Source organism: Amphiura filiformis, chromosome 1, assembly GCF_039555335.1.
Source record: "Amphiura filiformis chromosome 1, Afil_fr2py, whole genome shotgun sequence".
Taxonomy (NCBI): Eukaryota; Metazoa; Echinodermata; class Ophiuroidea; order Amphilepidida; family Amphiuridae; genus Amphiura; species Amphiura filiformis.
The window spans coordinates 60,709,776-60,731,870 of NC_092628.1; the positions used below are offsets into that span (position 1 = coordinate 60,709,776).

At 35.3% G+C, this 22,095-nt stretch overlaps 1 protein-coding gene across 2 annotated transcripts; it reads right to left on the reverse strand.

The window, feature by feature from the left end:
* Positions 1–3,324: 3,324 nt before the first annotated feature.
* LOC140150192 (E3 ubiquitin-protein ligase CHIP-like) lies at positions 3,325–19,548 on the reverse strand. 2 transcript variants are annotated; one of them, XM_072172200.1, is made up of 7 exons: positions 19,302–19,548; positions 13,376–13,574; positions 12,520–12,685; positions 11,075–11,183; positions 6,476–6,532; positions 5,238–5,354; positions 3,325–4,135 (listed from the first exon to the last, which is right to left on the reverse strand). In XM_072172200.1, exons 1-7 carry the CDS (start codon positions 19,410–19,412, stop codon positions 4,010–4,012), a joined length of 885 nt encoding a protein of 294 aa, XP_072028301.1. In that variant the 5' UTR covers positions 19,413–19,548; the 3' UTR covers positions 3,325–4,009. The 2 variants fall into 2 exon arrangements, with proteins under 2 accessions (XP_072028301.1, XP_072028308.1); XM_072172207.1 differs by lacking the exon at positions 19,302–19,548 and adding an exon at positions 13,778–13,904.
* Positions 19,549–22,095: the final 2,547 nt, after the last annotated feature.

Genomic DNA, 22,095 nt, shown 5'->3' on the forward strand with positions numbered 1-22,095 from the left:
TCAGAAAAGACGCTAAGTATTCGTGTTCGATAACACAGAATGTGTCATCAACATAGCGTTTCCAAATCCGAGGTGGATTAGGAGCGTTCAGAAGAGCTTCCCGTTCAAAAAACTCCATAAACATGTTAGCCACTGGTGGTGGGGAGATGGGAGATCCTATCGTCAGGCCTTTAGTTTGAAGGTATAGGACCTCTTTAAACATGTTAAACATGAAGTAAGCATTATTCATACAAAACTACAACATGCGTCTAATGTCAGAAACGTGGAGTGATTTCCTATCAACTAAAGTTGAGTCCATAGTGATACTAATAGCTTCCTTCACAGGAATGGATGTAAATGAGGATTCTACATCAAAAGATTCCAGCATATCTCTTTGAGGGTCACAGTCGAGACAAAACTAGCAAAGTCAAGCGGTTGGATTGTTTATCTTATATTGACAAAACATACCAATCTCTCAGAGCAAGACTGAATCAACATCGCCGTCCATCATTAAAAACTTATATTTTATCAGTTTCAAGTGAAAAAATACATTTTAGTATTCATAAATATTAAGAAATCTCAAATTTGGGTGTGTACGAATGTGTCTTCCCTTGTTAAGCCCTTAATTGGAGTTAGGATTAATGGAATAAGCATGGTGACAGTATTCAGCAGCTCAAGTGAGAAAAATGAATCCAACAGTCCACTTGATTCACAGCAACCATGCTTCGCATGTGAGAACTGTATAGCACTCAATCCACATAGACACCTCTCACCCAGTATTAGAAATAAGGCCAAAACCCAGTAAAAATCATGCTACCTTGTGGGCCCATGACAGGGCCCGTGAAATTTTGTTAACAAAGTCAACAAAATAGAGTCAATGCTGAATTCAACATCAACCCTTCTCTAAAATAGACCAAACCTTTTTACTGTTTGGCAAGAAGCACTCATTTAAAGTAAACTCTGTTCACTTCTTGCATGGTCATCAAGTTTGAAGGTAGAGCTTCCATCTGGCAGTATGCATGAATGGGAATTGAACGAGTCATAAACGCATCCCAAAAAGAAAGTATCCAGTTTGATTTTGGCCCATAAGTCCAAGATGGGGTCTTAAATCAAGACCTACCAAAAGTATGTTACCGATAAATTTATTCCGCACATTTTGATACCTCATTTGTCTAAATCGATGCAGAATTGATGACACAATGATCTTTTGAATGCAATCGCCTCAATTTTAAAAGTTGCAGTCAATTTCTATTGATTTGGTCCTGCTACTCAACATGTTCAATATGGGCAGCGATAGATCAAGGCCAGGGCGCATCAGACGCCTCGCTAAAAGCATGCGCCGCAGATGTCTGTTTGGCAGTCATTGAAGCAGCAGGAGGACATACCAGATATTGACTGTGAAGAGTAAAACATTGAGGAAGGAGTAAAAGAGCATCTCAAACAGTCTTATACCGTCTCTATCTCAAGAATCTTGAGAAGCAGGAAAACCACATCAATAGGGATTACTGCAACTTTTCAAATTGAGGTGATTGCATTTAAAAGGTCACTGTGTCATCAATTCTGCATCGATTTGGACAAATGAGGTATCAAACTGTGCGGAATAAATTCACCTGTACCGTACTTTTGGTAGGTCTTGATTTAAGACCCCATCTTTGATTTATGGACCAAAATCAAACTGGATACTTTCTTTTTGGGATGCGTTTATAACATTGTGTAAAGTGACATAATTCTTTCTTTCATGTCTATTACCAGTTTGAGGCTCTACCCAATATGGCAGAACCATGCAAGAGGTGAATACCAACTATTATCTGCACATGGTAGATCTAACTGAAGTTTGACACATGTGTTGGACCATGCTTTACATGCAATCAACGTGTCTGTTTCCACTGCCTCCTGCTTATATAATCTGCAGATCATATTGTTTTGTTATCACTACAACATAACATTCATACTTCCAAAGCAATGGAATATTCATGTATTTTTCATCAAATGCCATCTACGGTAATAGCATTTTGATAGCCACCTTTTTTTTTAAATTAACAGTGATATGTTGTGAGTTCATTAAATCATGAAAATTTAAAAAAAAATCCTTCTTTTGCATTTGACATATTTTGCATACACTGTAAAGTGAACACTTCAGTTCTTTATTTTAGAGATTACCAATAGGGTATTCCAGTTGTCATCCATATACCCCCTATGGAAGGTATGACCTTACTCTCCCTCACAGGGGTGTAGATTTCAAATGGAGTCATACATTCAGATAATACCATTTGAAATTCACTCTCCATGCGTGGAAGATTAAGGTGATGTTTTCCATAGGGATTTATGGTTTCCATCATGAATAGCCAAATGACCAGTGTTTTTACAGATATGTAGTAAATCTAGAAATACAAAATTATTTCCAAACCTGCATCTAAAAACAAAATGTTTTAAATTTACACATATCTTAATTCCCATGTGAAATTATATACCTTTGAATTCAAAGTAGTTTTACAAATTGCAATATAATTTTATCAGATGTTTAACATGGAAGTGACAGTTGCCATGACAGCACATACTATATAACAATTAATTAGCATCCTTTTATTTCTGCATGAAAGCCCTGTTGCTGAGCCAACAGCTTTGATGTACCTGCATTACATCATTTTGTACTTAAATACTCAATGAACATTCATTAGAAATTATGACCTGATCCAACAAGACAAAATGGTGGTTTATATTAAAACACATAAGTTTTGAGTAACGCCATAGGTGTAGATCCCGGGGGGGATGGGGGGATCATTAAAAATCCCCCCCCAATATTTTATAAAGGGGGATGCTCCATACAATCATAGTTGTTTACTATTTTGCAAACAGACAACAGGGACATGTAATATATCATTGTAAAGCTTATTTTGTGGAGAACTTGCCTGTCCAATATCTCAAAGAGTGAAAACACATTTGTAGTGGATGGACACAAATAACGAGCGAGGAACTAAAAAAAGTATGCAAGTGATGTCGGAATTTGGGAATAAATAGCTTACTTTACGGACAATTTCACAATTCCCAACTTTTGGCCAGAGTTGATCAAATCATGTTGCAACCTGAGACAAAAAAATTAATCTCAGGTTGCAAGCCTCATCAAACTTGCCATTTGTGAAACACTGTGTCCACTCTTGATAACTAAAGCCAGATGTACTATGTTTTATCATCCATTAGACATCAATACTACAAATTGATCAATAACATTTATTTCATATTACTCAGTTGGAGTTGATCACTGAATAATATGAAAAACCTATATATATTGCTCTGTACTATAACAGTATTGATTTTGCTTGGATTTTTTTTTTAAATTAGCAAATGTTTACTGAATAATAAATTTATTGTCCCCTGTTTGTTCACACAATACTAAATTGTGTATATTGTATGAACAAAACAAGAGACACCTAGTTGTATCATAACTGACCCATACTCATCACAAAAGTTCTGAGTAACTGCAATGTCAAATAACTCATATTGGACATACATTGTCCGTACAAAATTATATCATTAAACCTACTAAGATGAGAGTCACGTCACATATCAAGTAGTAAATAACCATGAATGCTATGTCAAAAAGTAGCCTTTGGTTGCACATTGCTTACATTCTTGACATTGACAGACTTTTTGAAAAGACACCCTTTTTGGAAAACAGGTATTTCTTCAGCCAATCCTCATGTGGACTTAAAATCACAATATTATTTGCACACATGCTGATGAAAGGGTTTTCAGTCCACTCCTTTTCCCCCTTCAACACCAACAAGTCTGAAGAGACCATACAAGATATCAATGAAGGAAATGTACCTAGTCAGTTTACTTGTGACTGCAGCATATTGGAGTATATTCATCTCAGCAATCACATGGTGTATGTGGAATAGAAGTAAGCTGAATGGTTAGTACAGTAAATGTATGAACACAAATTTATACTTTCATAACACACAGAAGAACCTGTCATGATGAGCAGAGGAATAAAACCATCATGATTGAAGTAGAGTTGTGTTGATTGGCATCAAAATTCTTCTACCCATTGGTTTTCTGTGACAAAACAGTCTATAACTTCTTTCATAGCCAGGTTTGGAGTGAGTTGATCTTGGTTGAGTTTTACTCTTGTTACTGGATCAAAATGGCCCACTCTCTGTCAAGATAAACACAAACAACATGCCATGATTATACAAAACAATGATTCAATGACTACATGATTCTACAAGGTTAGAATGTGGGCAACAATTTTGAAAAAATTCTTGTAAAAACATGGGATTGTAAAACATTTGATCAATTTCTAGAAGCTGAAAAGGTACCATTTTTTGCATTTCTTTTATTAGCCCCATAGGCATACACCAACGATTAATAAACACATAGATTGGAATGTTCCATGCCTGCCTGTGCCCTCTAAGCGTAATTTGTTCCATGCCTGCCTGTGCCCTCTAAGCGTAATTTAATTCAGCTGACGCTGGTACAGCGTTCAGACCTGGCGATATCGCTCATCTTACACACAAAGCCTCTTTTGTGTACTCACACGATATTTGGGCTATTTTTGAGCTCCCTCATGCAAACCTTAAGGTTGGTTCAGACTTCCACTGCGATGTGGTGAGTTTCGATGCCCGTACTTCAGTCTCTTCCTAAACTACAGCATTGCGATATCGCATAAAGTTAAATTAATTTTGACAGGATATGCAGTGCGTTGCGATGATAAGTTTGGACAGAATATGATCGAAATATCGGTAATGCATCGCAGATGCAGTGAAGTATGAACGAACATTTACTTATCATCGAACCCCATTGGCAACATGCCTACATTCCACGGTATGGCATGCACAAACAGTCCAGTCTTCTTTTAACAAGGGTTGAAAGTCTTCATGAATATACTTAAATCAAATATAACACACACCCACAAGTTTCATAAAAGCAATTCAGTTCCTGACTTTCATAACAGTGTGTGACAACTATGTAATATTACCTGATAGAGACCTCAGTGGCTAGGGCAGTGACTGCCTTCTGACCTGACCCATTTCAATTTGTTTTTGCATCTTGTGACTTCAGGAATACAGTTTTGATGCAAACAAGCAAAATTGATATTGAACATAATTAATCTGAATTTTCCAACTTGTTAATAATGGCCATCAAAATTTGAGCATTTGTTTCGGAAATCTGAATGTTTGGTTAAAACAGATGAAAAAAGAACAAGTGGCAAGATGTTTTGGTTGCCTTATTATATCCCACATTTATTGTATGCTTACCTGTAGATGTTCTTCAATGTCTTTTCTGTCATATGTAATACCACTTGGTGTTATCACTGGTTCTCTCATCAGCTCAAAACTGATCTTACCACACAAATAATCTGGAACTTCTCGTTTCTGAAATGTAATAATATGTTCATAACATTAAACAAATACAGTGGTTCTTCTTCAGATGAGCTCATTATCTTACCTAGGACTAAATGAAAGGTGTATGTATTCTTCAATGCTTTCCTCATATTTATACAAATCAAATGAACAACTAAACATATTCTTGAAAAGAATACAGTTGCAATTGCATAGCATTTTATGTTGTTTATTAGACAGTAAAGATCACTATAGGAATGGAAATTTGCATACTTTGGAGAGAAAGTGAATGAAAATGAGCAAATGGTTGTTCAAGTTGCATTATGCACAAGCTTAAAAATATATAAATGGGTATTCCATTTGCATTGTTGATGGTAACTATCAATGCAATTCATGGTTAGCCATTACAGCACCTCTGTATGTGTTACAAACAGGATAACGGTGAGGAGGGCCTTAGGGCCACTACAAACTCCTGGTATTCAACATATAATATTTGATGTAACATATCTACATTGTTTACTCTAGTCCCATTCTATTTACAGTAATGTTTAAGTTCTAACAAATGTTTGATGACGTAAAATCAATAATATGTTACGTATAATATCATCAAACATTCGTCGGGGAAATAGAATGGGAATAGATTAAATAATGTAGATATGTTATATCAAATATTTTACATCAAATAAAAAGCCTGTAGGTTCACTTATTCTAGAAATGACAGGACAAAATCATCCACACTTAACATTCATCCTATTTGATGCCTTTTATGGCAGAATGTTTTGTTTAATTATTAAATCATATTATAATAATAAATGCTGTTTATAATCATTATTAAATCAATTTAGGGCAGGACTATAACACTTTTTGGGTGCTGTCAAAAGGGATGTCTTTGGAATTATCTTCCTTCCCTTGAAATGTTGACTCTATAAACTATATACAACATGTTATGCTACATTAATGGTTCTCAAATAAACTTGGTCATCATTTCAAAGATCTTTGTTTGAGGGCCAAATACACATTGTTTTGCCATGTTTACTGTACATTTCAGAGCTGTTCAAGGGCCAAACCACAACTGGTCGGTGGCTAGGGTCTGGCTGGCGGAAACTATGTGAAGATGTTAGAGAGCCAAGTATAATAAGGTCATTTATCCTTACCCTTCTTCTGTCATCAATGGTTGCAAATAATTCATTCAACTCCTGCACATGCTTGTTCTGAAATGAAATATACATATGATTAAAATACTTGTTAACTGCACTGGCCAAATAATAAGATAAAAACTCATTACTTCTATTAATTATGTCAGTTTATAACATCAAAATGTTGCATTTTGAGTACATGATCTGGAAGACTAATACAATATACCACTTTTTCAATCCGATTTGGTTATTTCTCCTTACTGACTTCCTGATCGATCAAATCTTCCTTTCTTTATGTGATGGATCCCATTTGTTCCCATTCAGTTCAATTTTGATATTCTTGCATCTTTTCATCAAAGCTTCCAAACTAAACTCTTGAATAATGGTCCAAATTTCTAAAGCTATATATTGGTCTTAAAAAGATCAAAATATGTGATTAAAAAAATATTCAGTAGACAGTAGGCCTAATTGAAATAAATTTACCATTCATACATACTCACGATATAACGACGTTTCTGATTGGATTTGCGCTCTTTTTTGCTGGTCATAAATACCGTTTATGACCAGTACGCGCGGCATAAACAAGCTGCGTCACGCAGCCCCGGAACCCAATTAACACGATCCACGATTTGCTAGTGTTGCGTACGCACGCGCATGTCACAGCGCCCATCTCACGCGGAGCGCAAAGATGACGCGTATCACGCGTTGACTCCCGGCCGTTGACCTCATGAGCCGAGCTGCTTCTTGCAAGTAGGCCTACTCATTTTCTTCCAATTTATGAAGGAAAACGGTATGGAAATGTTATTTAAACTTGTAAACCCTTATTATTTTCATCTGTATTGAATTGCTAAGAATGTTGGGTATGTATGAACGGGGTTCATTCATAGGATTTCGGGCATGATCGCTGTTTATGCCCTCAATCCTATGAATGAACCCCTAAATAATATCATCAATGGGCGCTACATGAATCCGATCGACACAGACTGGATGTCTTTGAAATGCAATGCCTTAGGGCAATGCTTGGAGTTTCCCTACTTGACAAAATCCGCAACAATTCCATCAGACAGTGTCTCAACATCACTAGCTCCATCAATGATGTTATCTGCGGAGACGTTTGAAATGGGCTGGGCACATCTTCAGGATGCCTCTACATCGGCTTCCCCACCAAGCTTACATTAATGACTTCAGCAAGAAAAGACCACCAGGTCGTCCAGATGGAAGGACCAAATTCAGAGGGACTTGGGTATGACCCCACAGGAAGCAAAGACACAAGCAACAGACAGAACTTAATGGAGGAGGCTTACTCGGCAGAGCGCAAAAGGCCACACCGGCCTGCGCATATAAGTCAAGTAAGTCAAGTCATCATCAATAAAAATAACAATAAGGATTTGAACTGTATACTTGCCCACAATTTAAAATACTATTTTGTTGACATCATCCTCATTTTGCTCCATGAAGTGGGTCACCTTTTATTAATTTGACCAACCCATCAACAAAATAGAGATGCATGAAAATATAGATGAACTGACCTATTTATTTCTAGCAAAAGCCTTGGTGGTAGTCATGGTAATGACATAATTAATTAGCTTGGCTATTTTGATATTTTTTTATTAAAGCCATAATGTGAAATTAGTTAACTTAATTGCAAACCTGATTTTTTGCCATAATTGCTATGTTTACATATATCCCAACTTACACCTGAATGGAATTAGTCAAATCTGTTGAATTTATAAAAAGTTCAACTGAGCAATTTCGTCATAAAGTCGTCTTACGACATTAAGTCCCCTAAAACTCCACATGAAATGACTACAATAGCCAGTGGGGTTTCTTTCACTTGACCTCACTATTTCGGTTAAAAATTAACAGTGATTCTCTCATCATCGTCGATGTCATTGTCATCGTTGTTGTCATCGTCATCATCATCATCATCATCAAAATTATAATGCATCAATATAATGCAACATCTGTCTACTGTATCTTTCACTTGACCTCGCTATTTCGCTTCACTTAAACTGAACAAAAGCTTTGTCATTGTCATCATCGTCATCATCATTATCATCAATCATCATCATCAAGCATTAATGCATCATCTATCTATATGTAGGAAAAACCTATTCTGAGATGCAACAAGAGGACACAATACATGGCACTTCAAAACTGCCATCAGTTATACGCAAGATCCTCACTCATTTGCAACAATTTAAAGTGGTTGCTTCTTAATTACAGATCATGCTTCACAGCAATATAACGTAATCTTAGAATCTAAATTCTGAAGTATATTTTTACCTATTTTTGTCCTTTTGACTGAATATGTATGTTTATAAAATTCTCCCTTTCTGAAGCTTTCTTTATGGAATTATTGAAATGCTAGGACTGTCTGGTGTTTTTTCTACAGTTAGAGAGTAGAGCAAAATGCAATTTATAATATCTTAAAAAAAATCAACCAAAGTAATAGCCTGCTTGGTACTCTCATTTCATGTCACAGCAATATTTGACAGCTGGATTATCATTTTTAATATTGAAATATTGAATGTTGGACAGATCATATAGATTTGAAAATGTACTGTAAGGCAGTATATTATTGCCAACTTGTTATGTCTTACAAACCTATTCCACTTTATGATGTTGTGTGGCTAACATATTGAAGAAAAAAAAGCAATAGGATAACTAGTCATGAAAATAATGACATGGAAGTAGTATCGAAGTATGCCTCATAATGTTGTTACCCTGTAATATTACTTCAATATTGCATGCACCACTTATTGTACTGTTCTCTATCTTCTGCTTGATCTTAAACAAAAATGTATTTTTATAAATATCTGTAGCAAGAAAAGATTTTGTTGAAATTCAAATGATTTTCTACAAATTGAGGATCAATATTTACACAAATAGAACAATGTTTTTTGTTTACCAATTGTTTACAGTTTCAACATCTACACCAATGGTGCTGTAGGTCAATTATTTTGAGGTGCATTTATTTATGGTCTGTTTTCCAGTAAAGACAGTTCGTCTCTTTTTTTAATTGCCAGTCACAATTATTTTGCATTTTATGCTATTTTGAAATCTTGATCATCATCTGATTCTGCATAGAATCATTTCGTTGCTATATTAGGCCATCTTAATTAAATCCTGTGTCTCAAAGCTTGTGAGAAATTGAAAACCTAATGCGGAATGCGTGGTTTTTTTTATTGTATTTTTTAATGTGTTTTTTTATGTGTCAGTTCAGGATTTCGGACAAGAATTTTGTGCAAAAATTATCCAATGTTGCAAATATTGGAATAGTAGACAAATAAAGATACTGCTACAAACTATTTTTCTTCTCTTTTATTGTTTTCGTGTCCAAAATTTGCACAAAAAAAATCTGAAACTTATGATCAAATATGAATGGGTATTATTTTTGCCTTTTTGTTGAAAAAAAAATAAAAAGACGTAAAAAAATGAATTTCTTGATTTTCAAAGAGGATAATGTGCACAATTTTACTAACACAGGCAGCAGCTTTGAGACACAGGATTTAATTAAGATGGCCTTATCTGTTTCAAATTTTAGCTATTTTGCAATGATGATACCAATAAAATAAAATATATGATCTTATTCATTATGTTTAGTATCTAGATGTATATCATGTTTTTTGTTCATAATTGCCAAAAAATGTGATATACAAAGGAAAAATGCAAACGATATCACTGGATCATACCATTTGTGATTCCCCTCTGCATAATTAAATTGCACTTGTAGTTCCGGAAATAACCCATCCATATTCCTTTGAATTAATAATCATGTTTGAAACTCGAGCCAAATTGTCTTATCATTATACAGTCTACATAATAAATATGGAAGAGAATTACAAGTTTGTCTCAATATCAAGAGACGTGTGAGTTGTATGTAATTCCATTTATCTTAACATATTTCATTCTTTTCTCCAAGACCAACATTTTTTCACCTCTTTACCTACCTTTTGTCTGCCTTTCTAAAACACTGATTGAGGATTTCTTATGAATTTACTCAAACTACTAGGTAATAAATAAAGGCACAAAATCACACAAAGGAATCAATTCTTAAAAAAAAACATGTTGCCATTCTCTCAACTGCATCATAGCATAGCAAAATATAGCTTCTTTTTACCTAAAACTTTGCAATTAATTTGCATAAAGGTAAAATATATAGCTATACCATTCTTTTCTCTAAAAAAATATAGGCCTACCGATATCTGAACATTAGATTGCGTAACTCTATCACCCCCCTTACCATTAATAAAAAGATCAACTAAGTCTTGATCACTATTAATCGAAACACGTCCTACGATAGCTTTCTGTAATTTCTCAAAAATAGAGAAACTCAAGTGTCTTTTTTCCTATACGGAATTAATGGCCTTTTGGTTGTAATTTCTTCACAACCACCCATATTACAACCTCTATACGCATTTATTGCATAGCAAAACATAGCTTCTTTTTACCTAAAACTTTGCAATTAATTTGCATAAAGGTAAAATATATAGCTATACCATTCTTTTCTCTAACAAAATATAGGCCTACCGATATCTGAACATTAGATTGCGTAACTCTATCACCCCCTTACCGCATCATAGCCCTCTTCACTGAAAGACTACCAGTACTTACATAATCTGATTCAGTTTGCTGTTTCTGTTCCTCTAATCCTTCTTTTACTTCTTCCTCTTTCCCCTCCTTTTCATCTTCATTTGGGCTGTCTTTTAATTTCTGTAATTGTCTGTCAAAATAAAAATATTTGTTCTCATTATAGTACTTCTTCTTACAGTACATATGGCAAACTTATTAAATGGTGTAGCCTTGAAAGTACATGTAGTCACCTTGTCCCTCTTTGCCACTGAACCTATTTCTTCTTCAAATTACCTACTGCACGTGCTTATACGGTAGTTAACTTTCAACCAAGCAAACAAATAAAGCTAAATCTAGCTAACAAGCATGATTACCTGTAACTTTTGCACACATTTATTTTAACAAATAGCTAATATTAACAAATAAATGGACAAAAGCTGAAATAAACGACTGGTTAGCATTGTATATCATTATTCATTAAGGCCAACAATTTTACATTTATTTCTCTGTTCACTTTGCATCTACAGTTTGATCAGCTCGTAATTGGCGAACCTTATAACATCGCGGATTACTATCAATATACTTTATTTTGAGAATTGCCTTGTGACATCTCGGCAGAAGCATCACAATTTATTATTGAAGTCCTATACTTTGTCTACTTTATTTAACAGACACAATATAGACCAATTAAAGAAACGGAGCTCAGACAAACTGGCATTATATAATAAAGGAGAGAAAAAAATCAGAACCGTTCGGATTCGAACCAGCGTGCACTATAAACGATTACATGTCGTATAGCTCCCCACCACACGCCACAACAGCTCATGGCGGATCTACCGGCGAATTGAACATGTAATGATTTTATTCTCTCGAAAATGTCTCACGGCCAATGTAATTTTAATTATAATACAATATAGACCAGACAGGTTAACTATGTTACTCTTAACATGGGTCTTCTTTAGCATAGTGGTAAAAGCCTAACAATTCCCACCTACATGTATTAGCAGCTGCTCAAACTATAGTTTACTTTCAGCTACATGTACACACTAACTTCTTGCACTAGATGATAACTTATAGGATTGAGGGAGAAGGGGCAAGAGTAATCAGTGAAGATGCCAACTTGATAATGTTGCTGGTGTATCTATCTATAGTATTTGGCAAGGTCCTTCAGCAGTGTCTGACTGCTTTTTCGACCAATGAGGTGCTGTTGTATTAGCCAATCAAGACCCACTTCCGTATTTATGCTGTAAACAGCGCCAAATTGGCAGGACCATAGGTTGAACCAAGTGATGTAAGCTGCTGGCATAATAGCTGTCATATACTTTATAGTTGAGAAGCAGGTTAGACATGTGGGTTGATCAACAGTTAGGCAAATACCTGTTCTCAGATCATGGGGCAGCTTGTGCAAGAGCTAGCCTGTCAGCAACCACTACAAGGTTTATTATCCAATAACTACACTGGTATTAAATCATTGTACTTTTATATACCTGTCTTTGTCTTCCAGCATAAGCCGATTCAGATAGGATTGTAGTTCAACCTCTTGTTGTATACGTTTCTCTTCAAGATTGATCCATTTCTTCTTCTTGGCTGCCCTTAATGCACTGGCAATGTCATCACCAAAATTTAACTTCTGTTCTTTGGCTAAATCATGTGCTATATAAAAACAAATGGTTTAAGATAAGATGCACATTATGATGATCAAATGATGCCTTGAAAGAGATATAGGATTCATACCAACAACTACAATGATGATAAGTGTGAGGTAGATTTGCATTGTAAAAAAGACAAAAACATTCAATGACTCTGGAACATTTCTGTTATTGTTATTACCATCAGATACATTTTCACAAAAATCCAGTGCTGCTGCCAAACCCTGAGCAAATGTATAAAGTAGGTACAGGTATACAATGTATTTTTGATATTAAAGATAAAATATTGTGATTATTTTCACACCTAGGTGATGCAACAACATAGCAGTTTGATGACTGCTATCTTACTTGAGAGTATGTGGGTGGGGGTGGGGGGGCTTATGCCTTGGTTCCTCCAAAATGTGTAACTTTTTTTCTAAAGCTTGCTATATACAATATCTTTGAGTTCTAGCAGGCTTTAGACAAATTGCCTGGCTGCTCTCAAAAAAGCCAAAATAAACTTGTTGCTCTGCGCATGCCACCTCTTTAGGTGGAAAATTGAACTGACCCAAGGATTTCAATTACACATGTATTGATTGAGCGATGCTAGCATTTCTATCAAATAATATGTTATTTTTTTTTGGCTTGTGTGTAACATTAATTGCTTCAAATCTGTCCAAAAACAGAGGCAGCTATCAGTTTGATTCATCCTTACCTTTCTTAAGACTTGTGATTGCTTCATCATATAAGTCTTGCTCTAACTGGGCTTGACCAAGGAAAAAATAAGCCTTGACATTAACTCCATCCAAGTCCAATGCATGTCTGCAGTCTTGACAAACATCATCCCATCGCCGTAATCGCAGTTTACAGAGTGCACGGTTGGTGAAGAATCGTGGATCTGATGGATTTTTTTGCTGGAAAAAAACAAAATTAATATCATAATTTATACTAAAAGTGTAAAATTACTGAAATGCTCAATCATAAATAATACACAAATATCACTGTTGTATCCAAAAATGGGCACAAACAAAATTTACTCAAACTAAAAATCTTGCAATCTTGTGCATAAAAGGATACTATAATATAAGTCAAAGTCCTTTAGTATCAATACACTTACCGTTACCATATAATGTAAAGGAATGGCAGCCTGTCCTTTTGAACAAATCAAGCCCATCAGTATTTCACTGAAGTTAAATAAACCATTATCCAATAAGCTACATGTATGCATTATATCCAAAATCTGTCACAAATGTGTTTTTCTATTGCAAGAAAAAAGCCGGAATACACCGGTTCACATATTTAAAAAGTCCAGTAAAAAAAGCTACACTCTGGCATATGTGTGCTAACACCGACTGATCTTCCTCCAGTATTTCTCTGGAATTTACCCTTTAAAGAGTAGGATAATGCCGAAGGAAAAAGCAAGTTAATGCCAATAGAGACTGGTAAGGTTTGCCATCAGTGCGCATCCCTGTGAAAAAACAATGCATGGCCAACACAGGTAGGCCTATATACCAGCAGATAAACCTTTCTCATGTAATTATGCAAACGAGGATTGCAGCTTCAATCATTTCCCTGGTATTTTATCAAAGTAGAAAACCCCTTCAGCCACTATTTTCCAGTTTGCTTCTAATCTGGAAAAATACCGTACGACCAATAGAAAAATGCTGAAAGCCACAATAAAATCCAGAATCAATGTGGAAGCAAATTGGCCCTAATATTGTCCATAGAGTAATGACAGTATTATTTGTACACAAGTCAAGACACCAAACAGAATACATGCACTCCTTGATTCAGTAAATTTAATAATATTTCAATGACCTCGAAGATCAGTAAATGCAATGAATCGTGACATTCAATACTTTTAAGTTCACTATCTAATTAACGAAACATGAGTGAATGAATCCATCTTCATATTTATAATTTATTTCATTTCAATCAAAGTACTATTGGTTGCCTAGTGATGAAATGTACAAAAGGAAGTTATATTATCACCATTTTGGTATAATCTACAGCAATTAATTTCAATTGAACTATTGAAATGAATGCAAGTATATATGTAACACAAGTAGTTTTGAACTGTGTAACTCTTTAGCTTCTGTCTGGGAAGCAACAGTAGGCCTACCACTCAGGAAAAGCTCCAACATTCATTAGTACAACTACCAATTTAGTGATTAAAACAGACCTTAATCAGCACAATATTGAATATGTAATGGACCGTTATGTTATGGCTTGACTGGTTTCCATCAGGCCAGGTCTAATCATACTATGTCAAACTACTCCCGATTCCAGACAATATACAGCACTCATTTTTTTGGATTAAAAAAAATATATTATCCTGTTTGGTCAAATGAAAAATACCTATCCTAATCCTTTACATACAACTAACTGGCAATGAAAGTCAAATTTACATATTTGACCAAATTTTTGAAAAAAAAGGCCAAAAACATGCATGTTTAAGGTGTTTTTGTATGCTACATGTATGACAATCAAATGCAAAGACTTCTAACTTCAGGTTGTGCATTATAATTTTTGGAAAATACTTTTTCTAAACTTTTTTATAACTAATTGTAAAACATACAATATTAAAATCATGAGTAAACCCTTAGCCCACACTTAAGATTATGAATGTTTGTTATACAGTGTATATAGTGACTGAAATTGAAAAAAAAAGAAGCAGAGCCACGTTATGATATGATGGGTTAACTACTGTAGACACGCTATGAGAGGACGTAATAAATACGGGAAAAAGATGTATGTTTGTTAAAAAGTAGGCCTATATAAACAACATAAAGCGGTACTATAAATCAAAAAGAAAAGAAAATGAGAACAAAAAAGGTATGTGTATGTGGGTTATAATTAAAGAACATGAAAACGGGAATAAAATAGGCTAAAGAAGGAAAGAAAAGAAACAGGAAATGTAAGAAAAAAAAAGAAGCTTAAATAAGAAACTAATCAGGAAATATAAATTAAAAAGCTAACTGAGAACAGAATTAAATAAATAATATAACATGGAAATGGGAAATCACAAGCTAAGCAGCAAATAAAAAAGAAGCTAAAAGGGAAATGTAAGAAAGGACAGATATAGAAAATAACGGGAATGTGGTAAAAATAAATAAAAAACATGGAATCGGAAAATCACAAGCTAAGTAGCAAAAATTATTTTAAAAAGGAATGGAACAAAATTAGCCCATGTAGAAGAAACTCAAAAGAAAGAAGGCCTAAGGAGTCAGGTTTAGATAAATAAAATTTACCTTTTTAATTACTCTACCTATTCAGTAATTCCTCCTGTTGTAGTGAACGCTCCCATTTACTCATCTAGCAGGGACCTGCGCGAAGCGCAGGTGTCCTGCTAGTTCCCCTAAAGGATGCCCATTTACATGATCATAATTCACTTAAAGGGGTACTACACCCCTGGCCAATTCTGTGCCTATTTTTGCAATTTTCTCAAAAATTATAGCACATTGGTGACAAGTAAGATATGTATACATGTATTATAGGGGCAAGGACTACAACTACTGCACTGAAAATTCAGCAACTCAAGGCAAGTAGTTATTGATTTATTGATCAAATATTGGTTTCCCTCATTTTTGACTGTAACTCCACAACTGTTGTCTGTGCTGAAATAAAATTTCCAGTGTCACCAATTTTTGAGAAAAATGCAAAATTAGGCACAAAATTGGGCAGGGCTGTAGTACCCCCTTAAGGACAAAATGCCCAAGATTGAAAATAAAATCTTAAAACAGCAACAAGAAGCATTTTAATGAAAAACTGCACTCTCATTGCATTGTAAGCATAACATTTGACCAAACCAAAAACTTAAAACAATCATATTTCTAACTGTATGATACTTAGCTTTAATCCTGTTATCGTCTGACGATATCATGTTAAAATGCTGCTATCTACCGAAGATGACTAATATTAGATTAACCTCAGACAGAGACAATGAAACACAAGGAATGCAAAACTTTGGCAACACTTTATTTGACCATTAGGATAGACAATAATTTTATTTTCATATAATCTGCAATTAAAGATTCTAGCCATTATAGTATAAATATGAATATACATGTATGAGGTGTAATAATGTTTCATAACATACTGACATAATTGTTTGTGAACATTTCCCCCATCCGCATCGTGTGCAAATAAATTTGAGTAACATGTACGCCCAGCATGCAGGGTTGTGACCAGCCTAAATTTAATAGTGCCAGGTAATTTACTTACAAGGAAACACCCATCAAGTGAATGTTACGGCGATTGTGTAATGTGTATGTTGCTGCAAATTGCAGTTTTGTAAGCATGTGGATGTGAAAAGCAGATTATAGCCTAGATTTTTGACATTTGGGAAATCTAAGCGCATCATTCTGCAACACGAAGTTTGCATATGAATTTCTTTTTAATACATGTAGGTGAATACCTAAATGGAAATTATTTTTGGAAGTAAATGATTACGGTAATAAATAGAAGCTTTTCCAAACCACCCTAATTTCCTAATTTGCATAATGCAAACTTTGCATTGCGGAATGATGCGCTTGGAATTGCCCATTTACTAAATTCTGTACCAGTACATAATCATAAATTATTAGCTCAATTTTGTGCCGGTCAGAAGAAAGCGTGTGAAAGTTGAGTGAGTTGAGTGCCGGTCAGCAACTGCTAGTGGCGGGTACTACATGCTTTCTGGCACCGACCGACGTAGTCACAATATGTACCAGTACTTTAGTGCCGTACTATTACACTGACTTTCGTATTCGGCGAGGAGGGCGATTTCGACCTCCTGGTTTGTTTACAAACAGAGAGGTAGACAAAAGACCGTTCCGCTTGTCCAAACACTCAAGTATCAGAAGGATGGTCCACAATAGCGTGATTCACGTAATGAATTATAGGGATTAAAAAGCTGTCAAGTAGAACCATGTGCTTCTTTTGTCCTATTTGCCATCACGATTTCATATCGAAACAGTTCAGACCCAGAACAGGATCATGTCAGAAATTAATATTTTGTTCTGGGTCTGATTATTCGGACTAACAGTACTTACTTGAGAAGTCTAGCCACGAATTTGCTCACCGATAGCTTCACATTCGAGGCTAGAGACCTTTGCATTCAAAATCTAGTCGGATTTGCTGAAGCATTGACACCGTGTAAAGCAATAGAAGTTCAGAAGTAAACACAGCCAATCACAATGGGCGATCGCATCAAAAATGTTGCTAAAATTGCACTTCAACAAAAGTTTAGACTGTTCAAAATAGGCAAATTTTACTCAAAAGATACAGTTGACTTTACCATTGAAATAACTTTCATCCAAATTTCAACATGAACAGAATACATATATAACATCTGTTACAAAAAATGTCAACGCTGTCCTACCGAAAAATGATAGCAACATACTCTTGCATCGAATATGTGACTACCATGCGCAATGCACAAGTTCGAAGCTTATGAGTTCTAGATTAAAGTCATAATGTACGATCTTATAATAACTTGCACCTAAATGGAATCAGCCAAATTTGTTGTGTTTGTAGGTAAAGAGAGCAAAGTTCGACATAAAGTCATAATTCAAGAAATTATGACTTTATGTCCACCCATAGAACTGCGTGTTAAACGGCCAAAATAACAAGCAGTGTTTCTTTCACGTTACCTCGTTATTTCAGCTCAAAATGGACAGAAACCATTCCCGATCATTATTACTAGTATTATTTCAGCATTTTGAGTATATAATGACAAATTTAAAATTTGTAGGGAATCATACATTAAGCCTTTAAGCGGTACGATACTTATTTTTAAGCTGACATAAATACCTAAATGTATAGAAAAATTATTTAAATCGTGTACATTGTCACACTCTTTGCACGGCTGTGTGTAGTAAGCTGTGTAGGCAGACAACCTCACTAATATGGATGCGTAGAGTAGCATTATATGTAGGTAACCTAGGCAAACCTTAGTTAACACATTTACTAGTCAGCGAATTCGCCGAGACCGGGGCCCCAACACAATGCATATTTACATAGAAATTTGAATTTTTTTCGAGAATAGGTGGGTGAAGGAAACCTACATAAATATGTTTTCTATACTTCACTTGACCCAAATATATTATTTTTTATGGTGATAATCAAGTCGCACATGGAATTTTAGAGGATTTTGATAGCAGTTCCATTAAAAAAGCTGCTATCGCCATGAGACTAAGATCTAGAAACACCCCGAAATGCCGTTTTGGGGAATTTTGCTAGCTGAATCTTTTTTGATGAAAGTCAATCTTTGACAAGATGTAACTTTGAGAAAGTGCTATGAAAAAAAGGTTTTCAGTTTTGGCTTAGTTTACTCAAGGGCTTTAATTTGATATATAAAATGATGCAATTTGATGGCAAATTTGAATTCACCTAGCATACCTATTATATGCTCCTGTATTAGCATGATTATGATTAGTCATGGAATGACGGAGTAACAAGCATACATGGATGATGTAGTTGAATGTTCCACGATGTACACGAATTTTTCTAAACTAATTTTTCTAAACCAAAGTACCGTAATATAAAGAATCTACACATACATGTACAGCCAATAGGCCCATTATTTATAGCTAAATATTACATGCATAGCTCTGTATAAAAACATGTTCGACATTATCATGACAATTTAGTAGACTTACTATTGCTTTGCTGTAGCATGCAATGGCCTCATCGTATTTGCGAGCTCCGTACAAACGATTTCCTTGCTCCTTCAGCTCCCCAGCGCTCATCTTATTTGTTTCGGTCTTCATTATTAATGTAAATATCTTATATCATGGTATATATTATTGATGAATTGTTTAAAATACCACAAGAGTCTGAAAAAGAAGTTTTTATTCGCATCAACACCAGCTCTATTCTGTCATGTCTGTGTTTATATGGTCGCCATTTGCCCTTTAATATTACCCACAATGCTGTTCTGTTTCTCTATTCAGATTCAGAGGAGGGTGGTTGCAGAACTGTTTACTGATTGATTGAACATGTCAACAACTAAGAATTGTCAATTCCTTGACACGCAACCAACCACGAACCAACCTTGCTTTTTATCAATCAATCAATCAATCAATCAATCAATCAATCAATCAATCAATCGAATGATCATTCAAACGATCATTCAAACGATCAATCAATCAAACGTCAACCAACTTCAATCAACCAATCAATTAACCAACCAACCGATCAATCAATCGATCGATCATTCAATCAATCAATTTTCTAGGCCCCTATCAAAATGATCAATCAATGAATATATCAATAAGGGGCTAATTTTCTTGGGGGGGGCAAATATATTAATATACTGGAAAGAAAAATAGGGGGGGGTCATAAAAATTTGATGACCAAAATGTAGGGAGTCACAGATAGAAATACAATAAAAAACATTCTATTACCCCCACGATCCATTATTCAAAATCGCGCACTCTGATTTGTTGAAACGTGTCACGTGAAAGACCATTAATTAGCAATAAAGTGGCCAGGGCAACAAACTTTATGTTCTTCTCGCATCACAGCGCATGCACAGCAAAGCGCGGTGTAGTATAATCAGCGTCGTTATGCATTATACGCAAAGCATTACGCTTGGTTTAATACGCGTTCTGCAATACTCGCTATCACTTACGCTTTGGCTACGCGTAGGTGCTCCACCTTGAGGTAAACAACTTGAAATATTTGGGCAAAAAATGTGATATTTTCTCTACTATATCGCACTATTTTGTGGTAATAGAATAGAAATAAAGGGTGCAGCATTATCCTTTACACGCAAATAATGTGTCCTCGGCAGTAAAAACTTTTAAAGAATGGGCGAGACACATTATTTGCGTGTAAAGGATAATGCATTACCCTTCATTTCTTAAATATAGTGTGTTACTTTATACAATTCAATACAATTTTAGCCTGTTTAGGGGTAAGGTGCATCGGTGGTGTTGGTTAGACTGGATCCTTCAGTCTTTCAACAACTACGCACGGTCATCGGGTTAGGCAACGTGAAGGATTGTGGGTAAATAAAAGGCGCCGCCATTAGAGGCCAGATGGATTCAGGCTAGGTGTTGGTTGGGGGGTCAATTTTTTTTCCGAAATGGGGGGGGGGTCACAATTTTATTGACGCCGACTTTTAATAAATTTGAGACCCCCTTCCGAAGAAAAATCAATAGATCAATAATCACCAATGCATACCGGTACATAGGCCTATCATCAAGCAAGCACTCAAGTACGCTAGCAAGCAGTCAAGCACCCAATCAAGCAATCCAATGAATGAATGAATGAATGAATGAATGAATGAACGAACAAACGAACGAACGACCGACCGACCGAACGACCGAATGAATGAACGTCGAACGAACGAATGAACGAACGAACGAATGATTGATCAATCAACATATCAACATATTAATCAATCAATAAATTAATCAATCAACATATCAATCATCAATCAATCCCGGTAAACAATCAATCAATCAATCAATCGATCGATCGATCGATCGATCGATCAATCAATCAATCAATCAATCAATCAATCAAGCAATCAATCAAGCAATCAATGCTTAGGCCGTGTAAAATTAATATTTTGGTTCTCGTCCCTCCCTCCTCAATTTCTGGGATTTGTCAGATTTTTTTTTTTTTTTTAGATTTTTCAATTTTTTTTAGACTTTGGAATGATTTATGAAATCTTCATACATATAAATAAGTTTATTAGAGAACAAGCATCACTTCCAAGTCTTTTTGTGGTACTCTAGGGGTTTATCCTCAGAATCTCACATTTGAAAAAAAAAAAAAAAAAGGGCCTCATCGTTTCCTCGAGCACTGTTGGAGAAGACCGAAAACTACTAACAATGCTAATACATTGAAAAACAAAACAAAACAAAAAAAACACCTCCCTCCCTCATCAATTCATGAAAATCCTCTGGACGAGAACCAAAACATTAATTTTATACGGCCTTACAGTCAGGCTTCCAGTCAGATCAGCTTCTGTGCTTCCCAGGTGGTGCTTCTAGTCCAGTTCCAGTCGCAACATGAGGATAGCGCCATCTTTTGAATAACCATCTCTGCTGTTCACACCACTCCACGCCATACATAAATTCTGCCAGTCACATTTCCCCAATATGAAATTTTTTTAAAGTAAAATTTTAATTTTAATTTTACTTCATTAAAGTTTGGCGGAGGCGGGGTTCGAACTCACGGCGGCGGACTGCTTTGGATACACTATGAACCCAGCGCCTTAGACCACTCGGCCACTTGTCTTCTTGTAATTCATTTGAAACTTATTTGAACATATAATCGCAACTTCAACATAGGCCTACCACGTGACAAGCAAAGGCAGAAAACGTACCATATTTTGGAATTTTATTTGCCTAAAAACATTTATGTGTATTATTAGCGCTCAATTATTGTTAACTGTGTGTTTTATACAAAAAAAATCCAATAATAAACATAACTGGGCGT

Bases quoted from the DNA above. Each gene is read 5' to 3' on its own strand.
- LOC140150192 (XM_072172200.1), bottom strand. From the start codon at position 19,412: ATGAAGACCGAAACAAATAAGATGAGCGCTGGGGAGCTGAAGGAGCAA. The intron at 13,575-19,301 runs GTAAGTCTACTA...GTTTTTTTCCAG, and splicing joins CATGCTACAGCAAAGCAATA to CAAAAAAATCCATCAGATCC. The intron at 12,686-13,375 runs GTAAGGATGAAT...GTTTTTATATAG, and splicing joins AATCACAAGTCTTAAGAAAG to CACATGATTTAGCCAAAGAA.